The sequence below is a fragment of the Magnolia sinica genome, chromosome 5 (genome assembly GCF_029962835.1).
Source record: "Magnolia sinica isolate HGM2019 chromosome 5, MsV1, whole genome shotgun sequence".
Classification (NCBI taxonomy): Eukaryota; Viridiplantae; Streptophyta; class Magnoliopsida; order Magnoliales; family Magnoliaceae; genus Magnolia; species Magnolia sinica.
The window spans coordinates 91,039,992-91,061,532 of record NC_080577.1 but is presented as its reverse complement, the minus strand read 5'-3'; the positions used below and the strand labels follow the sequence as shown (position 1 = coordinate 91,061,532).

Below are 21,541 nucleotides of genomic sequence, written 5' to 3'. Positions count from 1 at the left end.
AATTATATATCACATTGATCCAAAACTTGTGGCTCCAAAAAAGTTTTAAATGGTGGGCGTTCAGTCAATACTGTGTAGTCCACTTTAGATTTTGATCAACCTCATTTTTAGCCTATTACCATAAAATGATCTGGAAGAATGAGTGGACGGCATGGATGAAATACATACATCATGGTAGGGCCCACAGAGCACCAACCCCTAGCCATTGGCTACTGGCTTAACTACAATACGTTTCCGCTTGACGCGGATTGGTGCTACCCAGCTGTCTCTGCCTGGAACGGGCAGGAGCATTGAAGGGCCACCGTCGTATGCGGATCTCATCCGCATCATCCATCCATTTTTTTTTTTCTTATAATTTTAGTGTAGAATTCCATCAATGAGGCATATCAAAAGTCAAGTGGACTACGCCATAGGAAGCAGTGGTGACAATGGTTCAAACCATTAGAAAATTTTTAGGGCCCACCATGATGTTTGCTTGCCATCAAACTTGTTAGCAAAGTTACATGTACGAATGAAGAGAAAACACAAATATTAATCCACCCAAAATTACTTCTGTGGCTCCCAAGGAATTTTCAGCAGTAACGGTCTGTGTACGGGCATGCCAAACAGACTGGGTGACCTAATCCCTGGATATAGCAATCCCATGGATCTTAAGACAATCCACCGACAACACCATCATTACCTTTAAATCCCATCCAATCTGTTCAAATTTGCTTGGGATATGTTTGGTTCGAGGGATTGGAAGGGATGGGAAGGTTTAATCCGGGATTGGCTAGGCGTGCCAAACATACTCAATATAGTAATCCAAAACTTCTGTGACCCTGAAAGGGGTTTCATCGGTTTCATCGGTTTCTGGGGTATGGTCCACTTGATAGATAGATCTATCTTATTTTTCCTCTCAAGCTTTAAAATTTCGTCTCAAGCTTTAAAATGAGCTGGCTGAATGGATGTGCAGTTTAGATATAACACATGCCTCGTATACCTCACACCCACAACTTGTAGGCGTCAATACAGCACCTATATAACTGGTGTGAGAGGTACACCAGCCAATCCGCTTCCGCTTCCAACTCATCGTACCGTCGCACTTCTGACTGTTTCGTGGACTCCTCTCCTCTCTGCTGCTAAAACAATCATCTCTACCCCCTCTCTCTCTATCTCACGCGCACATGGGAGATCAGAAGTCAAATCCCAGCCCTCAATCCTCCTCCATGGAACCCAGAAGCGGCTTCGACTCCAGCACCAAGATCTTCCACAGCATCCGTCCGCCCGTCCCTCTCCCACCCGAAACCCTCCCTCTCTCCGCGACTTCCTACGTGTTGTCTCTCCTTCCAAACCCTCTCCCTTCAAATCCAGCCTTCATTGACTCTACCACATCCCTTTCCCTCTCTTACCCAGATCTAATCCACAGAGTCCAAACCCTATCCTCCAATCTCCAATCACTAATTCCAACCCTCCACTCCAAACCCCACCACCATCCAACGGCCTTCATTCTCTCCCCTCCCTCCTTCCATATCCCCACCCTCTATCTCTCCCTCCTCTCCCTCGGCATCGTCGTCTCTCCTTCCAACCCCGCCTCCACTCCTTCCGAGATCTCCCGCCAAATCCAGCTCAGCCGCCCCGTCATCGCCTTCGCCACGTCATCCACCGCCTCCAAGCTTCCCTCCTCCTTCCCTCACCCTATCATCCATCTCGATTCCCCCCAATTCCACTCCCTGATGACTACGACACGTGTCGCATCCTCCGCCGTCCGATCGGTTGTGAACCAGTCCGATCCGGCGGCGATCCTCTACTCGTCGGGGACGACCGGGAAGTTCAAGGGAGTGGTCACGACGCACCGGAACTTTATCGCTATGATCACATCCATTGCACGGCGGGACACTGAATCCGAGGTGGGGCCGTCGGTAGTGCTGTTGACATTGCCGCTATTTCATGTGTACGGATTGTTCATGTGCTTGGGGATGGTGGCGACGGGGCAGACGATGGTGCTGATGGAGAAATTCGAGTTCGGGCCGATGCTTCGGGTCGTCGAGACGCACCGGGTGCGGTTCATTCCGGTTGCGCCGCCTCTTGTGGTGGCGATGGCGAAGTCAGAGGAGGTCGCGAGGTACGATCTGAGCTCGCTGGAGTCGGTGGGGTGCGGCGGAGCTCCGCTCGGAAAAGAGGTAGCGGAGCGGTTCAAGGCTCGTTTCCCAAACGTGGAGATAGTGCAGGTGAGTAGATATGTCTGGACCGACCGGACGCTGATTTACTGCGAAAGCCTTTGGCAGGAAGTTCCTGCTCAAGGATTCTGGATGGGGTCCACTACAATGTTTGTGCGAAATCGAAATCGTCCGTTTATTTTTCGTGCTTATTGCAGGACATGAGACCAAAAATGAGGAGGATCCAAAACTCAAATGCGCCGAAAAAGTAGGGATTTTGAAATATTTTATGGCCACTGAAGTTTTGTTTCACTTCATCCCAGTGAAAATGACCTTATAAACGGTCTTGATGTCATATAAAGATCCAGGTAAAGTTTCAACGGTAGCATTTCTTGCCTACTATATCATCTTGTCTGGCCCACTTGAGTTTTGGATCCTCCTCCTCAGTTCTCGTCGTATGTTCTAAATTAAGCTCGAAAATTGATGGACGGGTTAGATTTCTCACAAACGTTGCAGTGGGCCCATCAAGCCGCGTCCGGACCGGGTGTAAAGATGGAAGAGCTTATTCGTCCTGATGTTGCACACGTATAGCAGATCGCGGTCAAATCGGGCAGCGGATTCAGCCCAGCCGTGTGCTGGGCGCACTCCATCCAGCGCCTACCCATACTTAAAAAAGGTGAAAAGTAAAAAGTAAACGATGACGGGCCCATCTCTTAGTGTGCGGCTTCAATGAATCTTTGACTGTGGGGTCACCTTGATTTATGTGCCTTATATCCACGTTTTGCATAATAAAAAGAATGAGGTAGATCTAAATCTTCAGCTACCGGAAATGTTCAATGATGACGTCACAAAGGCCCTATTTCATATGGTGTGGTCCACCTGAGATTTGGATCTTCTTCATTTTTGGGTTCATGCCTTAAAACGAACATTAAAAATGTACGTACAACGTAAATGTAAGGTACATACATCAAGGTGGAGCCTACAGTTAAGAATCCACCGACCTCAGCGGATCAAATGCCATCCAATAAAATCTCACTATGTCATGGGTGAAAGTTGCTTCATGGATCATTGTCCAATATTTTAGACATTTTAACTATGGGTTCCACCCATAAGTTACATTTTGATTGCAATAAGGTGCATGTTGATTGCAATCATTGGACTGCATGCATCCGCCTCCTACAAGCGACCCTGACTGTGGGATTCATTTTAATGGATGAATTGTATGTTGGTGCCGCCCATCCAATTTTCCAACTCATTTTAGGCTTAAGCTAAAAAATGAAGCACATACAAGTTTCAGGTGGACCACACTATAGGAAATAGTGGTAATTGAAAACCCACCATGAAAAACTTCCCAATACCCACTGTAATATTTGTTGGCCATCCAATCTTAAACTTAGATGAAGTTGTCAATTATAGATTTCCTAGAGAAATAGGTAAAAGAAATTTCCATTCAAGATTTAATAGTTGGTCCATTCTCATAGTAGGTAAAGTCCATCTTGTTCCGATAGGAATGAACAGGAATAGATAAGCTTTAGCTAATATAATAAAGATACCAATTGTGGTTCCAAAGACTCCACCTGTTTTATTTATTCGGAAACTATTACAAATAATGAAGAAACTAGCAGATTTAGGTAAGAGGCAATGTAAAATAAATTAGATTTGATACTTGAATATTCAGTTTGATAACCTACCACTAATTCCTCCTCTGCTTCCAGTAAATCAAAGGGTAATCTCTCACATTCCGCCAGGAGAAGAAATTACAAAAACCATAGACCTTACAGGTTAACATCACAGATACCATCCCCCCACCAAAAATTATAAATATCAACCTTATCCAAAACTCGTGGCTTACGAAAGCTTTTTAATGGCTGATGGCCACGGTTTCACACTTGCATGTACTGTATTTTTGAGCTTATGCTGAGAAAAAACGGATGGGGATGGGCGGTAGGTGTGTCAATGGGTTAGGGCCGGGTCTGAAAAATCTGAATTTTGAATAGGGCCGGATGGCTGGCCCAAAACAGTTCAAAATCCGGACCAAGACCTACTCAGTCCCAGCTCATTGATTGCCCTGATGGGCGGCGTAGAAATATAATATATGCATAGTGGTGGGCCCACGGTTAGAGTCGCACCCACGTTGCTGGTTTCGGGGCGCAGCGAAGCTGCTCTCGCGCCGCCTTCTGGAAAAACCAGAGTCGGATCAATTGCTTAGTTGTGGGTCCCAGCACGAGAACGAGCAATTCCGTCCAGTTAGATAATGTCAAGTGCCATGCGGGACGAGAAAATGGACCGTGAGAAGCGAAGTTATCAAGAACGCCCACGTTGGACGCTTGTTTCGCGTCACTCCTTTTGCAAGGAGTTACTGTAAACCCAGAATTCTGTGGGAGCCGTTGTTGTCCGTAACTTCGAAGTCCGTCCATCAGTTTTAGCCGCTCGTGTCGTGATGGGAGCCGAATAATAAATCATATTGCTGGCAAAACTAATAAATGGATTGGACGTCACACGGACATCACGATGGGCCCCACTAGCAGTGTTACAAGGAAACTCGCGTCTGCATGGAGCTGTGGCTCGACTAAAGTACAGACGCTGTCATGCGATCCATATGCCATGTTCGCTGGCGTGATGCGATTAACCTTTTCAGGTTGACGTGATTAACCTTTTTAGTTTGACGTTCCGCGAGTCGCTTTTCCGTTAATGGATTAGGCTGTTTTATATTTGAGTACGACAGGGTCACAGGAAGATATCAGTGGGGTTTTGTATGTTAGAGAAATGCTCTAATGCTCTGAGGAGCACAGTTTTACAGTGCGCCTAGTTGTATTGGGTAACTTGGACAGTCCAATAGATAGATCTAAACTGTCCATTAAGTCTATAACATATTTCAAGTGCTACCATGTGATATTAAAACACACCGGATTATAAATCCATCATTGATTTGGCCTTTCTTTTATAACTGTACTTTTTTCAACTCATGGATGGGAGAAGAGATTCTTTAGAATTATAAACAATTCATGATGATGGGAGGTAGATAATAGATGGATCAAATTGATGATTAGACCAAATTTTGTATAAATTATCTTGACCGTCCATATTACAGGCCATTGATTAGATGGTTGACATCCTCCTGTCGGTGTGATATTTGCATCTCAGCGCACGAGATGTCGCATGGTAACAAACGAGACGTCAGTTGGACCTAATGGGCAGTCTACATCAATCGGGAAACAGATTGGCTACTCCCCCTTCCAGTGGCCAATAGATAGTGGTCGGTGCTCTGTGGACCCCTACATGATGTATGTGTTTCATCCATGCCGTCCACCCATTTTTACAGATAATTTTATGGTATGAACCCAAAATTGAGGTAGATCAAAATCTCAAGTGGGCCACACAGTGTTGATTGAACTCTCACCATTAAAAACTTCCTGGGACTACAAAAGTTTTGGTTCAAGTTGATATTTGGTTTTTTTGCTTTCCAGGTCTGTATAACCTAACATACATGTTGGGTGTCAAATAAACATTACAGTGGGCCTAGGAGGTTTTTAATGGTAGACGTTCAAACACTACTGGTTTCCATGGTGTGGTCCACCAGAGATTTTGATCTGACTCATTTATGGTATAAATCATTAAAATGATGTGTAAAAATGGATGGACGGTGTGGATAAAACACAGATCATGGTGGGCCTACATAGCACCGAGGTGGCTAGTGGCTGCGTCACTATCCAAACCGCGTCCACGTGAGTGCCTGATTTACGAGAATCGCGAATTATCGTAGCATTTGAGCATTTTCCCCAGATATTCCAAAATTGTGTAGGACCGCTGGGCGATTGCCCGTGCGTGCCTGCATCAAGAGGATCTGAACCGTTCATATGATGTTGTTTCCCCGTGGATAGACTACAATGAGAAAATATCAGTAAGAGCAGGATTATGACCGTTTGATCAGCGGAAGCAAAATGGACGGCTGAAACAAATTCTTCTTGAATAGATAGGATAACGTGGAAGTTTTGCGCGGATTACTTACTGAGAACTCAGTACGTTAAGCGTCGTGAGTAAAATCTGTGGGGTCCACTGTAATTTATGTATTTTATCCGCTCCGTCCATCTACTTTACAAGATAATTTTAGGGCTTGAGCCCAAAAATGAAGCATGTTCAAAGATCAAGTGGACTACACTACAGGAAGCAGCAGTATGAATTGAATGTCTACGGGCCAAAATTTTTTTGGGGCCACATAAGTTTTAGGTCAATCATATTTATGTTTTCCTTCTTGTAAACAGGTTGGATGACAAATAAACATCACTGTGGCCCTGTTAAGGTTTCTACGGTGGAAATCATTATTCCCACTTTTCCTGTGGTGTGGTCCACTTGAGCTTTGGATATACTTTAATTTTAGGCTCAACTCCTAAACTGAGATGGAAAAACGGATGGACAGCGTGGATTAACTACATGCATTGGCCTTGGAAACGGATTGGCTGCTCCCCCTGCCACCAGCCCGTGGCTGGTGTTCGGTGCTCTGTGGGCCCAGCATGATGTATGTGTTTCATCCATTTTTACGGATCATTTCAGGGCTTTAAACAAAAAATGAGAGGGGTATAAATCTCAGGTGGACCACACCACAGGAAAACAATATTGATTGGATACCCACCATTCAAATCCTCCTAAGGCACACTGTGTTGTTTATTTGACATCCAATCTGTTGATTAGGTCATATAGGCCCAGATGAAGGGAAAAAACAAATATCAGCTTGATCCAAAACTTTTATGGCCCCCCAAAAGGTTTTTAATGGTCGACGCCCATTCAATACTGTTTCCTGTAGTGTGGTCACTTAAGATTGGGATATAACTCATTTTAGGTATCATACCATAAAATGATCTAGAAAACTAGATGGACGGCATGGATGAAACATGCACATCAAGGTGGGGCCCACATAGCACCGACCACCAGCCGTTGGCTGGTTGCAGGGGGAGTAGCCAATCCGTTTCCAGGGCACAATAGAGTTTACTCAGTACGATAAAGCGGACTAATTCAGTAAATCCGATTTCGATTAGAATTGCCCTTCTCTGGCCACGAACGAGCAGTTCTGCGGGTGGGCCCACCGTGATGTATCTGTTTATACACGCAGTCCATCCTTTTTATCAGATCATTTTAAGGCGTGTGCACAAAAATAGGGAGATCCAACGCTCAAGTGGACCACACCAAATAATAAGCTTGGGTTGCATTAAACGTAGAAAGCATTAAATGCAAGAGTCAACTGTGGTGTGGTCCATTTGATCGTTGGATCTGCCTCATTTTTGTGCTCATACCTTCAAAGAATATGAGAGAAGGTATGGACGGCGTGGATAAACAGATACATGATGGTGGGCCTGCTAACAGAACTGCCCGTTCGTGGCTAGAGACGGGCGGGGGTAGGACGCAATCCGTGTCCAAGAGAATTGGACTTCCATCACCTATCTCCATAGACAAAAACAAGCGGTCAGACGCAGGCGGTTAGTCCGGTGGGCCCTGCAATCAACATCGTCCACCATAAGGAGGCAGGTCCACTGACGCGAATTTAACGGTCGCAGAGAGCCAAATTCAAAACCTCTGTGAGGCTTGCTGTGATGTGTGTGTGTGTGTGTGACACCGTCTCTGTCCATTTGTGGCTCAGGTTAGAACGTTATCTGAAGAATAAATCTATCACAAAACTCAAGTGGGTCACACCACACAAAGAGAGTAGGAATCGGTACGACTGCCATTGAAACCTTGTTGGGCCCACTAAACTTTTGGTTGAGACTGATATTTGGGCCTACTGATCAACCTACCGCACTCTTCATGTGGGCCACAAATGGACATTGGGTATCAAAATCTTCGGCCATATTTTTCTATTATTGTACCGGTGTTTTTGAGCTGAGGAACATCTATAGTGGGACCGCCTGATGAACGTGCCTGATCCAACACATATGAATTTGGACAGTCAGCCAATGTGTGCCTATGATGCACGACTGTTTTTCTGCTCGTGAGTCTTACATGATGATCAGGCCTGCCCAATATTTTGATGAAAACACATCTAGCCGTTGGATTACATCTGATGAGTGGCTTGGCCCCTGCACTTGTGTGAGAAGCGAGGTTGGCCCCACCATGAGGATCATACTGTACACACCGTAGAAAATAACTGTAGCCACTGATAAATAAAATATCAAGAAAGACTCCGGAACAAGTGGAGGATAGATGAAAAGGAGAATTATTTAATACTCTGCAGAGTATGTTGGATGATACGCATGCACTTGTTCTTATACATGTGTGGCGGACAGATGCTCGTGTCCATGTAGTAGTTAGTGATCTTCTTTTCCTTTTTGCATTTTAGGGGTATGGTTTGACTGAGTCATCGGGTGGAGTAACAAGGACTTTGGGGCCGGAAGAGTGCCAGCGCTATGGGTCTGTGGGCCGTCTTTCTGAGAACATAGAAGCTAAGATAGTTGATCCTACAACTGGTGAGGCGTTGTCTCCTGGCCAACAAGGCGAGCTGTGGTTACGTGGACCAACAATCATGAAAGGTAAATAATAAGGCAAGTTATTTGATACTCTGGTAGAGTGTGACACTTGGTACACAGGCACTTTGAAATTGTACACTTGTAAAACATTAACTCAAGTTAAACTTACTCAATTTTGGAACCAATTGTGGCCAAGTCTCAGCCGAATTGAATATTGGTTGAACAATTCTAACATCTGGTTCATGGACATTTGGACAGTTTGATTTGAATTACTTCAATGCAACATATGCAATTTCTAAGTAATTGTAAGCGTCTGCATATCATCCATCACACTGCCGGTGTATCAAAGTTCTTCTCATGATAATAATAAAGGGCTTCAAGTATCCATGTGCATTGCACGTATCTCCTGCCTTCAAATAATGGTGGGTGGGAATCCTAAACCTCATATTTGAATGAGTGTCTGAAAATTCGCATTTTGAAATGCTTGTGAGGTTCCACCAACTGTCTTTTAATGGGAGATGATAGGACATGGATCGGCAACTAATACACTGCATTGAAGTAATGTTGCTGTTCTTTCATGCATTATCACAATCTTGTAAATGCTCTATTATGGCCATTTTAGTGATATACAACTGTTTTTTTTTTTTTCAGTTGGTTTATTGTTATGATACTGTTTGCTATTCATGGGTATTTCATTTCACTGGTAGCAGGGTAGTACAAGCGATTTAGAACTGCTTCCCACATTCCTTTCTGCATTTGAGTAACTAATATGAAAAATGTTGTAAAATGAGACATATCTTGCTTCCGTTTCTCACATCGCTTCATCCATTTCTCAGTCTCAGAACTATGTAGTAGCAATTTCATGTGTATCTGTTGGACTCTCCACCTTATTCCTTTATTCTATTTTCCATTTTTTCATGCTTTGAGACCATTGATGTTCCACCCCTTCGACATAAACCGTGTTTTTTTTTTTCTTTTTTGTGTATATTTTTCTCCTAGGGGCATATTCTTCCTTTATTTCTTGGTAGTATTGTGTTTAAGAGTGCGTTTGGTTGCACCAAATTAGATTTATTAATCATGAAATACCATGAAATTTGATGATATTTGGTGCAACAAAACGCACGCTGAACTAAGGCAGGTTTTGTATCTTGTCATTTTATTCTTTGCAAATATATTGCATTTGGGAGCACTACTGGTTTTTGATTAATGGTTGCAGATTCTCACCTTCTACTATTTAGTTAAACATGAAATTAGCTCAAAATACTACCCACTGATCATGCCTTGATCACCATTGTCGTGATTGTGTACTGCACCTATGGAGCATTCTTCCATGTATGACATGGTGTGGTTTTTAAATGGTGGCAGAATCTTTTCTTCTTCTTCTTCTTCTTTTTTTTTTTAAAATTATTTAAATTATTTTTATTATTTAAATGCTAATGAGGACCATGTGCAACCTATGTGTATTGGTAAAAAGAGATTTTTGTTACCTGCTGGGCCATGGCCTTATCGATCTTTGTGGGTTTTGAAACTGCCACTGCAATAATACTTGTAAAATTGAGTTACATGAAATTCTTTTTTTCTTATTTGCTCATCATTGACAAGACAACAAACATGAGGTCATCTGTAAGAAGATAATGGTCCTTTCTTGCAAAAGCTCCGTCGCTTGAGATTCCAATCGCTGACAGACAGCTTTGGAAACTTGATTGGAAATTCCTTATTCCTCCCATAGATAAACTGCTACTTTATTTCTCAGTTGATGAATGGAACACTGGTGGTGTTTGTGCAGGTTATGTAGATGATGATGAGGCGACTGCCTCCACGTTAGATTCTGAAGGCTGGTTAAAGACAGGTGATCTCTGTTACTTTGACGATGAAGGGTTTCTCTATGTCATTGACAGGTTAAAGGAACTTATAAAGTTCAAGGCATACCAGGTAACTAGGTTATTTTGTTGAAACTTGTGCTTGTGGCAATAGTCACTCTGCTTTTTCGATCTGTCTAATTGAATTGGGACTTGGTTGCAGGTTGCTCCTGCTGAACTGGAGCAATTGCTTCAATCCCATCCAGAGATCGCTGACGCTGCTGTGATTCCGTATGTATCTGATAGTGGCATGTCTGATCTATGAGCTAGATTTTCTATATGTTGAGTTTTTCTTTGAGAACACGCATTGAGATCTGTTTTGAGATTGATATCTAACAAACTAATTCACAACTGACCGGACTATTTGCATCCAATCTTTCTCAAAATGATACAAATCCAATAAAGGATTCCCTATCCAATGGTAAGAGTGGTCTTCAAACCTAGATAGGGAAGTTGACGAAATCTTTGTATGAGTATTTCCCTGATATGGAGGCAGCGAGGATGGAGTTATTCCAAATTTGGGTGTGCTATTATGAGAATTACCCATCAAATGCCTCAAGTGACCCATTAAGTGTATTTGTCTTGGTGCACTACAGGGAAATTGGACTCCTCAAGGGAAATCCCTCGGCCATTTCCATAGACCTACTGTAAACTTATATTAAGCATGCATATGGAATTGGACAGTTCAAATGCATCCTTGATAGTTTCTTTTCTATTATTCTGATTCAATTGCAACAAAGTCTATTGGAATTCTCCATAATGTGTTGCCTGTACATGTGTTTTTGTCTCATTGAAATATACTTTTTGGTCATTTTTGTAAGCAACAATTTTCCTTCTATTTATCTTGTGGCTAGGTCAGCTTGGGTTGGACCTGCAGCCTCAAGTTGGTGAACTTGGATGCCATCCATTTTTAGCAACAGGCTCAATCTCTGCACTGGTTTTAGTACTCTTCCTGCCTTCTATGGTTAAAAACTAGTGTCTATGATTCTACATGCATGGCCCCTTGGTTGGCTACTCTAGCATTGCCAATTACCATGAGCTTGGAAGCCCCATCATGTCATCAAAGGCTAGGGAGCTGTTTGCATTTGGGCAAGCTTGTGTCTCGACTAGTAGTCATGGACAACTGTACACGTCCATGGTTTGTCAACCTCCTTGTGCACAGGAACAATGCATGTTGGATTATGGATTGGGTTCATCTGGTGAGTGGTGGAACTACTCGTCTTTGACACTTTATAATTTCGGTGCGCATGAGGATCATACTTATCTCTGCACATGCATGACATGTTCAATATGCCATGCATGCGACCATCCAAGTTCAAGCATCCCACATGTTCGTATGTGCAACCATAATCTTCGAGCACTAAAAAATGTTGCACATGTGTTAATGTGAACGTGTAAATGTGCTACCAACCATTCTTTAGTTCCCCACATGTGGTGCAATCTATCCAGTCCATGATCCATGACTTTTGACGAACAACGGATGGAACAACTAGTCAGCAACAGTATATCCATGATCAACCAGCCATGACAGCATGCCATGGATTGCTGGTCACAACAAAACTTTATCTGAATCCAATCATGCTCTAACCCTTAAGGTGTATATACATAATTAAGTTGATATTTTACACAGATCTCTCAATTCAATCCTTGGTAATAATACCTTTTACTGTCAAATCTACAACATTGTCTTCATTGCTCTCAAAATGCAAGTTCACGTCAGCTTATACATTCTTTCATTTTCTCACTTGTCTCAATTATGAGGTGATAGGTACCCTGATGAAGAGGCGGGGGAGATACCCATGGCATATGTGGTGAGAAAACCTGGTAGCACCCTTACTGAAAAACAAGTCATGGATTTCGTTGCAAAACAGGTACTGTTAGTTCAATTAACTGTCTCAATTTATATCTGTTGACGTTCCATGATGGATGGTGATGATCATACGTGTGGCCCACTTCACATGCACATCATGGGTTCTATTGTTTCATTTCATTATTCCTTTTGTTTAGTCGTTAAGTTGATGTGTTAGCATATAGTTTAAGCATATGAGCTTTAGTTATGGACTAACTTAAGCATGGGGTATTTTTATACTTTCACATATATGATGAAAGCCTTAATGATAATAAGAGTGCTAGGGGCATCACCACCTTCTAAGCCTTGTCTTTTCTCTTGTTTCTTCTCATATTCTCTCTTTCTCCTTCTAAATCTAACTCAAGAAACATGGTATCAAAACGGAAAAAGATCCAATATCACATTCCTTCCCCTTTTCTTTCACTTTCTTTCTCTTCTCTTCAATTTTCTTTTCCACAAGGTGAAGTCCAAAGTCATTTGAGGGTTGCGTAGTTGTGCCACGTGAGTGTGTTTGAAGCCCACTTTCAAATACAACCATTTTAGTTGTTTAGAGTGGGCCACTATGCATCTATGGTCAGATTTGAAGATCAAGTGCGGGGGTAGAGATCATGAATAAAAGTGAGGGGTTCTTTGTATTCATTATCGATCTGTCCGTACGTGTATGGGGGTAATCATTTATCTATGTTTTTTTAAAGCAAGTTTTTGGTGAGTTCAAATTCAAGTTCTTCCCTAAATGTTTGATCCCTTCTTTTCCTTGAATTTGGATGTAAAGAACGATGCCAAGGGCAGTCTTTTGCAAGGTGTTCCATTTCCGTTACAATACACTTGTAAAGGCCCGATACATATAGGTAACAACCATGACCGCTACACGTTACGGGGGTGAAACGGGGAAGTTGGTTTTTTGAGACTGTATCAGCCTTTACGGTGGTCGTAAAGGTTGTTACGGGGCAAAATGACCGTTATGCACGTAATATTCAAAAAATGATCACTTTTTTCAATTTAAATCCATTTACTCAATTTTCTCATTCCAAAAACTCTTCTATATCATTTTACAACAGATTTCGACCACTCTTACTATAGCTTTTAGATTGAAGTGATTTGAGCGGATAGAAGCTCCAAGGGCCTTTTTTTTCAAAAAATTGAAAAAGTAGCATTTATGAACCCCCCCCCCCCTTTTTTTTCCTAATTTCTAGTTCTAATGCTTGATTGTGATGTGTAAACATTAGAGACATATAATCATATTAACCAAACAATCTAATACACCACTCTCACGAAAGAGTGGACCATTACAATATTATAAACATGTTCAAAACAAAAAATGAATGCATATTTAAAATATTTACATTATTTTTTATTTTCTAGATATTTTTTTTAAGAATTTTTCGAGTAAAAGAAAAATTTTCAATCGTTACGGGGGTCGTAATAGTCGTTACGCTGCTGTATAAGCCGTTACAGCCAATACCCATGTCGGTAATGGTGGTGACTGTTACAGCCACCGTTACCAATATGGAATACCTTGGTCTTTTGCCTTAATTTGAATCCATGAATCCTAAAATTGTTTCGACCAAGCTTAATGGTGAGAATTATTTATAATAGGCCACATTCATGTAAGTATCTCTTATAGGAAGAAGGAAATTAAAGTATCTAAGGGCCTGTTTGGATTTGCGTATAGTATTGTATTATATTATATTTGGGTACTGTTCATGTATACATTGGACGGTTTTCAGAATACATCCAAATCAATCAGATACTAATCAATGTTTGGATAGGAGGTATTGTTTGGCATAGTATACAATACGTTATACAGATCAATGTTTGGATAGGACGTATTATGTCTGCGTATTGTACAACCTTAATTGGGTCGGGTGGCTTCTTTAACGTATGGAACTTTCTGATTTCTGGCCCAGATGATTTTCACGTTGAAATGTACCAAATGAACGGTCCCGATCTTACACTGCATAGATACCAGATATCTTGTAATCGTACAAATTTCAAACTTTCATCCGCTGCCGAATACAGCGCAATGAGTACGAAGTATTGACGGCAATAGAACCCACTGACAATACTGTTGGTTCGAAAATTTGGCTGGAGTTTGTATTCGCATGCATGGGAATCAACTCCTATTCACTCCAATTGTTCACTCCCCAAGTATAGGGATGTGATGTAGTAATAAACTCGGTGAGACCGAGGTCGAATCCCAAGGGATTGATACCTGTACGTAATCTGAAACTAGGTAGAAATAGAACTAGCCTAAGATAAAATCTAAATCGAATATAAATTGATGAATAATGGTGAGAGATTAATGTAAAACTTAAGAGAAATCAGAGATAAGAAACTAGGGATTCAGAGGATCCACTTGTAGAGATCAGGGAGATCTTATGCCTACTTAAAAAATCATGGAAATTAAACTAAACTTCCTCTGATATAATTCTAAAGAGATGAAAAGTATATGAATTAGAATGGATTCCATCACCAAACCATGCCCAGGAGACAAAACAAACAACAGAATTTAACTAATTACCAACCAATCAACATGCTATGAAGGTTAGGAAAGGTACCGTCATCCAACCATGCCCAGGAGTCGATGGCGAACAACAGGGCTTCCTGACGTCATAATCAAATGAAGGAAAAAGAAATACTCAAAGCCATCGCAGACCCATTATAATTTCAGTCACAACAGACCATTAAAAACTAAAAATATTTCCATAATAAAATTAAATCCAAATCCATTCAATCTAAACAAAAGGGCACATACATGAATTCTCCCATCACGCTACGAGCTTCACCTCTTAGCCCTAGCTAAGAGGTTTAGCCTAACATAGACATGATTAGGCTAAACATCTTAAAAGAAAACAACTAAAATTGAAAGAAAACAGGGAAGAAACGGAACCAGCCGGCCGAACTCTCTCTCTCTCTCTCCTTCTTGCTCTTCTTGGCTTCCAACGTCTCCCAGATCCCCTTTACACATCCTCTCTCTCTCCCTTTTATAGGCAAGGGTAGTCGGTTTGGAGTTTTACGCAGCCAAAACAAAACCCATGCGTAAAGCTGTTTACGCACCAAGAATCATGCGTAGCAAAGACACCCCTTTCCAAGCTTATTTTCCTGAAAAATAATGTCACCTGGGACGTTTTTGGATGGTCTTGGCGATGGATGGTTTGGATCGGCCATCCGATCAACAATGGTGGCCCACCCGAATTTGAACGCAACTCTCTTTCGCAAACAGAGCGTCGTCAATGCGTTGCTGTGAAAGATGGTGGCCTGTGATTGGTGCCAGACAGTAAATCCATTCCGTTCATTGGAATACTCTCGAAAAACCATTCGGGAATGGATTGTTTGGCTTGGATTAGGTGTGGTCCACTAAACTTTCCATTTTACCGTCCATCTTCCGTTCCGCTGAGATCTTCACACAACTGCTTGCAAGGTGGCAAACGGACACCTATACGTTGGTCTTGGCCGTCTAAAGGATCGAATAGACGGTCCAGATCTATCGTTTGAACGATGTATGGGCCCCACAACTCAAAACCGGATGGACGTTGTCCGTCCGTTGGACATTTTTCGGAGAGACGGGTCAGCCCCTGTTTTGACCGGGCGGCAAGCCTGGTGCGTTGCGGGAGTGCACCGCCTGTGCACTCCCACATGTACACGTGGGGTCCACTATGATGTATGTGAAAAATCCACCCCGTCCATCTCTTTTCTCATCTGATTTAAGGGGTTGAGACCAAAATTGAAGCATATCCAGCTATCAGGTGGGCCCCAGATCAGATATTTATAGGCTGATCTGTCCATTGGGCCATTTTCACAAGGATCCAGGAGCTGAAATTTTACGTGTACAGTTCATTTATGGTCCTCAGGCCATGTATAAAGTTTGGAGCCGATCAGATGGTGGGAACCCTGTGATCTTGCATTATGGACGTCTTCCAGGCCTGTTTAAAGTGAGTGGCTAGAATTTCTCTGATCTCCGGCGTGTAAATCCTCTATCTTGGTCCCATGGAGTCCCGTCCAATGCCTTGGTGATGCTTGAGCGTTAAATTCATGCCTTTAGCATCCTTTTCAATCCATGCTCGTCAATACACTCTGCATCACAAACACGATTAAATCGGGCCATTGAACGGTATCATGCTTGTAAATCCAGGCAATAATTGGGTCTGATATGCAATATTTGACCCTCAACACCAATCCAAACACGGTAAACGTCAAATCATAACGTCTAATACGATACAATACATCCCAAAACGCGTATCCAAACAGGCCCTAAGATCTCCTAAGCCTAATGAAAGCTAAAAGATTATGAAGATTGGGTGCAAGAAGTTGCTAAGATTATTGCTCTTTTATGGAATAGCATGGAACCACGTATTAGTTCAAATGTTATCTTCTTTTAAAAGAGATGTATTCAGGTGAGAAGAATTTGACTTGTATATACGAGTTGCTTCAAAACATCTTTGCCCTTCAATAAGGGGATAAGAGCGTAGGCGGGTATTCGACATTCTAGGGTATATGGGAAAAACTGAAAGTATACCATCCCTTATCAACTGATTATGTGACGATGAGACGACAATGGAAGGAATTTCGTCTCCAAATTTGTTTATGGTCTTCGTTTTAAGTTCCAACCAATGCGAGGTTAGATTCTCGGTGATAGTGGTGTTTGCCTGTGTTTGCTTGTGTTGTTAGTGTAAATACTCCAAGTTCATCTTCATTCGATCTATTGGCATTTATTTTCTCTTCTTATAGGGGAGAAGGGAAGTCGCGGTGGATGATTTGGGAGTAGAGATTTAGGGGGAAATCACTTTTGTGGTAGAAATACTTGGGGAGGTTGTGGTGCAGAGTTTGGTGATAGCCGTGGTCATGGTCTTGGAAACTACCATTGCTCTCATTGTGGGCTTTCTAACTGCACGAATGATGCATGTTGGACCTCATTGACAAACTAGTATGGGTGAATCCAATTACAACTCTGGTCACTTCTAATCTTATGAGAGGCATATTCACACTGCTTCTTTTATTACAACAACAATAACGCCACCAATAACAAGTTCGATCTTCTAATGGTAGTTCTAAGGACTCTGTAGTTAAGCCCATCTTAGCTCATTTTAAATCAAGTATGATAGGGGATATAGTTATATTGTTTAAGGATGGGTTTGCCAAATTGCTAAAAAATTGTTTGAACCATGTGTTCTCTTCCACTGCTACTCTTGCTCAATCAAGTATGATATGTCTTGCATTCTCTGAAAATGTTCTTTGGGTTATTGATTCTGAAGCTTCAGACCATCTTGTCTTGTTTTGATTAGATAAGTCTGCTCCCATTTTCTCTGTAACATTAGCTGATCGTACCTCAACTCATGTGTCTGGGTTTGGTACTGTTTATTTTACACCATCTCTTGTATTAACATTAGTGTTATATATTCCTAAATTTTCTCTGAGTCCATTCTCAGTAAATAAGATAACAAAATCCTTAATTTATCTGTTACATTATATCCCTCCTATTGTAAATTTCGGGATCTAAAGAAGGGAAGGACAATTGGTGGAAGACAAAGAGAATGGTCTTTATTATCTCGACAATGGAATAATTGGAGCTACACTGTAGACAGATATCTCACCTCACTGGTGGCATTGCAGGCTTTGTCACCCTCCATCGTGTAGTTTAAAGAGTCTTGTTCCGTCGTTATCTTATGTATTTGAGTTAGAATGTGTAGCTTGCGAGTTAAGCAAGCATCATAAAGTCCCGTTTCCGCCTAATGTGGACAAAAGGAGTGATAGTCCTTTCTCTGTAGTATATTAATGAGCGAGGTCCACTACATAGTAATAGTTTATTTTGCCTTTAAGTATATTATTTGTGTGGATGATTATTCTCACATGACCTAATCATATTTAATAAAGATTGCTTTGAAGTGTTTTCTTTAAAGAATTTCATATGGAAGTGCAAACACAATTAAATTCTAGGGTGTGTGTTCTACATTCAAATAATGCTAGGGAATATGCATCTCATGAATTTAATTCGTCTCTTGTGTCATGGCGTTGTTCATCAAACCTTATGTGCACATGGTACAAAAAATGGTATTGCTGAAGGTAATAGTCGGGGTTACTCGGGCTCTGTTGTTCAACATATATGTTTCAAAAATGTTTTGAAGTGCTGCAGTTTTAACTGCATGCTATTTAATAAAATGGATGTCTTCTTCTTTTTTGAATAGTAAACCATATTATTCTATTTTGTGTCTTGATATATTTGTGTTTTCTGTCCCTCTTAAGGTGCTTAGGTGTGTGTTTCGTACATCAGTTAGATCACGCTTTTGACAAGTTTGAACCCATGGGTATCAAGTATATATTTCTTAGATACTCACATGCCCAACAAAGATACGAATGCTACAATCCTGTCTCTCGTAAACATTGTTTTAACTGATGTCATGTTCTTTGAAAGTACCCCCTATTTTTTAAAGATGGTAAGTTGTTGCAGTTTGGGAGATGTCTGCTACTCTTTCCATTGTGCCTGACACAGAACTTTCATCGGAAGAAATTTCTGTACAACACTTAGTTCAGTCATTGCAAGTCTACTCCAGATGTCCCAAGCATAGTAATGACGTCCTCCCGAATCTCCTTCTTTAGCATCTAATAAAGACAACTTGCCTGTTACTACTCACAAGAGTATACATTCTTGTATTCCACATCCCATTTCTCATTTTGTTTCCTTTGTTGTTTAATCTCCTTTGCAAATTTAGTTTATTCTTGTCGTATACGTTTTGTTCTTCATTCTTCCTAGGAAGCTCTCAAATGGGATGACTGCTCTCCACGACAATCAAGCCCAGACTTTAATGGACTTACCTTCCAGAAAATGAGTGGTTGGGTGTCAATAGGTGTATATAGTTAAGTACAATCTTGATGGCTTAATGGGACACTTAAAGGCTCGGATGGTCACTAAAGGTAACTCTTAGGGCCTAGGTGTCGACTATTCTGAGATATTTTCTCTGTTAGCAAAGCTTAATTCTGTGTGGGTAATAATTTTAGTTGCCACAATTTTGGATTGGTCCTTATACCAACTTTATGTGAAGAATGAGTTTTCTTCTTAGTGATCTTACTGAAGAAGTTTATATGGATAAACCACCTAGAGTTGTTATTTAGGGGGAGCGTGATAAAGTTTGTCATCTTAAGAAGTTCATTTATAATATAAAACAATCTCCATGAGCTTAGTTCAACAAATTTAGTAAAATAGTGTATGAATATGGAATGAAATGGAGTCATGCTGACTACTTTGTCTTTGTCAGGCAAAGTGAGGCAAGTGTCATTATCTTGTTAGTGTATGTAGATGCTTTCATTGTCACTGGCATTGATGGTTCAGGTGTTGACAAGTTGAAGGCATTTTTATAGTAATACTTCTATACAGTAGGATTCGGACAGTCTTCGATACATGCTAGGTATTGAAATATCAAGAACTAAGGTGGGTATTAATTTGTCGTAACAAAAATATGTGATGGATTTACTGGTTGAGTCTGTCTCTTTAGAGCCAAATTAGTTGAAACTCCTATGGACCCAAACTAGAAGCCTAGTGTGGACCACGGAGAGTTAATTGATAATCTAAGAAGACATCGCTGTCTCGTTGGAAAATTGATTTACTTAACGATCACTTGACTTGATATTACTTTTCATGTAAGTGTAGTCAGTCAGTTTATGCAAACTCCTCATGTTCTTCATATGGAACTCATGTTTTGTATACTCAGATACTTCAAAGAAGTTATTGGTTATGGTATTCTATGAGCGCAATGGTCATCTTCTTTTAAGATATCGGGAGGTGTCTCAGTCTGTCTTGACATTGCACCCTGGGCATTATGGCCCACACCTAATGCTGTTCCCACATCATTGCTGACCAGCTGCATAATGCTTGGGTGTTTGGACATGGACCCATTCTGCCAAACTAACGGTGTGGATGTTCATGAAGAGTGCATCCAAATGCATCTATTATCTTTTTCCTCCTTTATTTTTTATTTTTTATTTTTATTTTCTGGTTTCTTCCCTTCAATTGTAACCCAAAGAAGTGAAATGATTCATTAACCATTTCAAAACATTTAAGTGCATGCTTGTATACGTGGAATCCAACGGGAAAATATGGAAAAATAATTTTCCAATGATTATTTCCACGAACACTGTTGAAAAAGAATTTGCATATTTAGGGTCCTATTTGGATAGCAAGTGGAATCCACATACTCACTAGACAACAGTCAGTTTCTTGTGCCACAAAAATCCTGTGGATAAAGTGTAATGAGTACTTTGTGAAACTATATATCCTAACAGCCCAACCGTCTTTTTAGTGGAAAACAATTTCCAAGTACGTATGGATTTTGTGTATCCAAAGATGCCTTAAAAAGCAAAACCCAACATCATTTACCAATTTTCAATTATTCCTTAATCATGGGTTTTCACTTTCCATTTGTCTTACTGTTCTTGCTACAGGTTGCACCATACAAGAAAATACGACGAGTAGCTTTCGTAAACTCGATACCAAAATCTGCTGCTGGAAAGATCTTGAGGAGGGAGCTGGTCAGTCATGCTCTTTCAAGCTCTTCTTCGAAATTATAATTCATTCTTTTTCTTGGAGACATGTGGCCATGCTAACAATCAAATGCATATATAGTTCTAGTAATTTTAATGAATCTTCCATTCATGCAATTCTTCATTGTTTTCCAGTTGCAGCTTCCAACCATAGGAAATATAATGGGAGAGGTTTTTTCTTCCTTGTGGTTGTCTAGTCTTTGAAATTTTGTTCTGGGAATCAGTGATCAGGATTATTCATTTGGTGATCCAAATTTCACATTAATCAAACCAACTTAATAGCTCGGTAAATGGACGTTCTCAATGTAAACTGTCCATTCAAGGAAGCCACTTTCAACCATAGTATTTAATCAGATGAACAGCTTGGATGGGATATGGTCTCAATGTAATATTAGATCGGGATGTATTTGAGAAATCCTAACTTATAGTAATAAGTCTATTCTACAGGACTTGCAGGGGAACCCTGGCTGCAAATAGAAAATAACGTCTTGTAATAGGGCCATGCAATGGATAGTGGCATCTAATAATTTATGTAGTGAAAAATCTACTAAATGACAATAGATTTGGCCAGATAATCACAAAGAACAGTCGCCATTATGTCTAGATATGTGAAAAGAAATGTAGAGGCTCCACTAGCATTTGCCCAATTCTATGCAGGGTAGCATGGATGGTCATGATCATCATCATCGCTAGAGCGGTTCATTAGGC

At 41.0% G+C, this 21,541-nt stretch overlaps 1 protein-coding gene across 1 annotated transcript; it reads left to right on the top strand.

The window, feature by feature from the left end:
• The first annotated feature begins 1,119 nt into the window (after nt 1-1,119).
• On the top strand, nt 1,120-20,950 carry LOC131246292 (4-coumarate--CoA ligase-like 9). Its single transcript, XM_058246250.1, has 6 exons — nt 1,120-2,210; nt 8,467-8,656; nt 10,380-10,525; nt 10,616-10,683; nt 12,221-12,323; nt 20,735-20,950. Exons 1-6 carry the CDS (start codon nt 1,167-1,169, stop codon nt 20,858-20,860), a joined length of 1,677 nt encoding a protein of 558 aa, XP_058102233.1. The 5' UTR covers nt 1,120-1,166; the 3' UTR covers nt 20,861-20,950.
• The last annotated feature ends 591 nt before the right edge of the window (nt 20,951-21,541 follow it).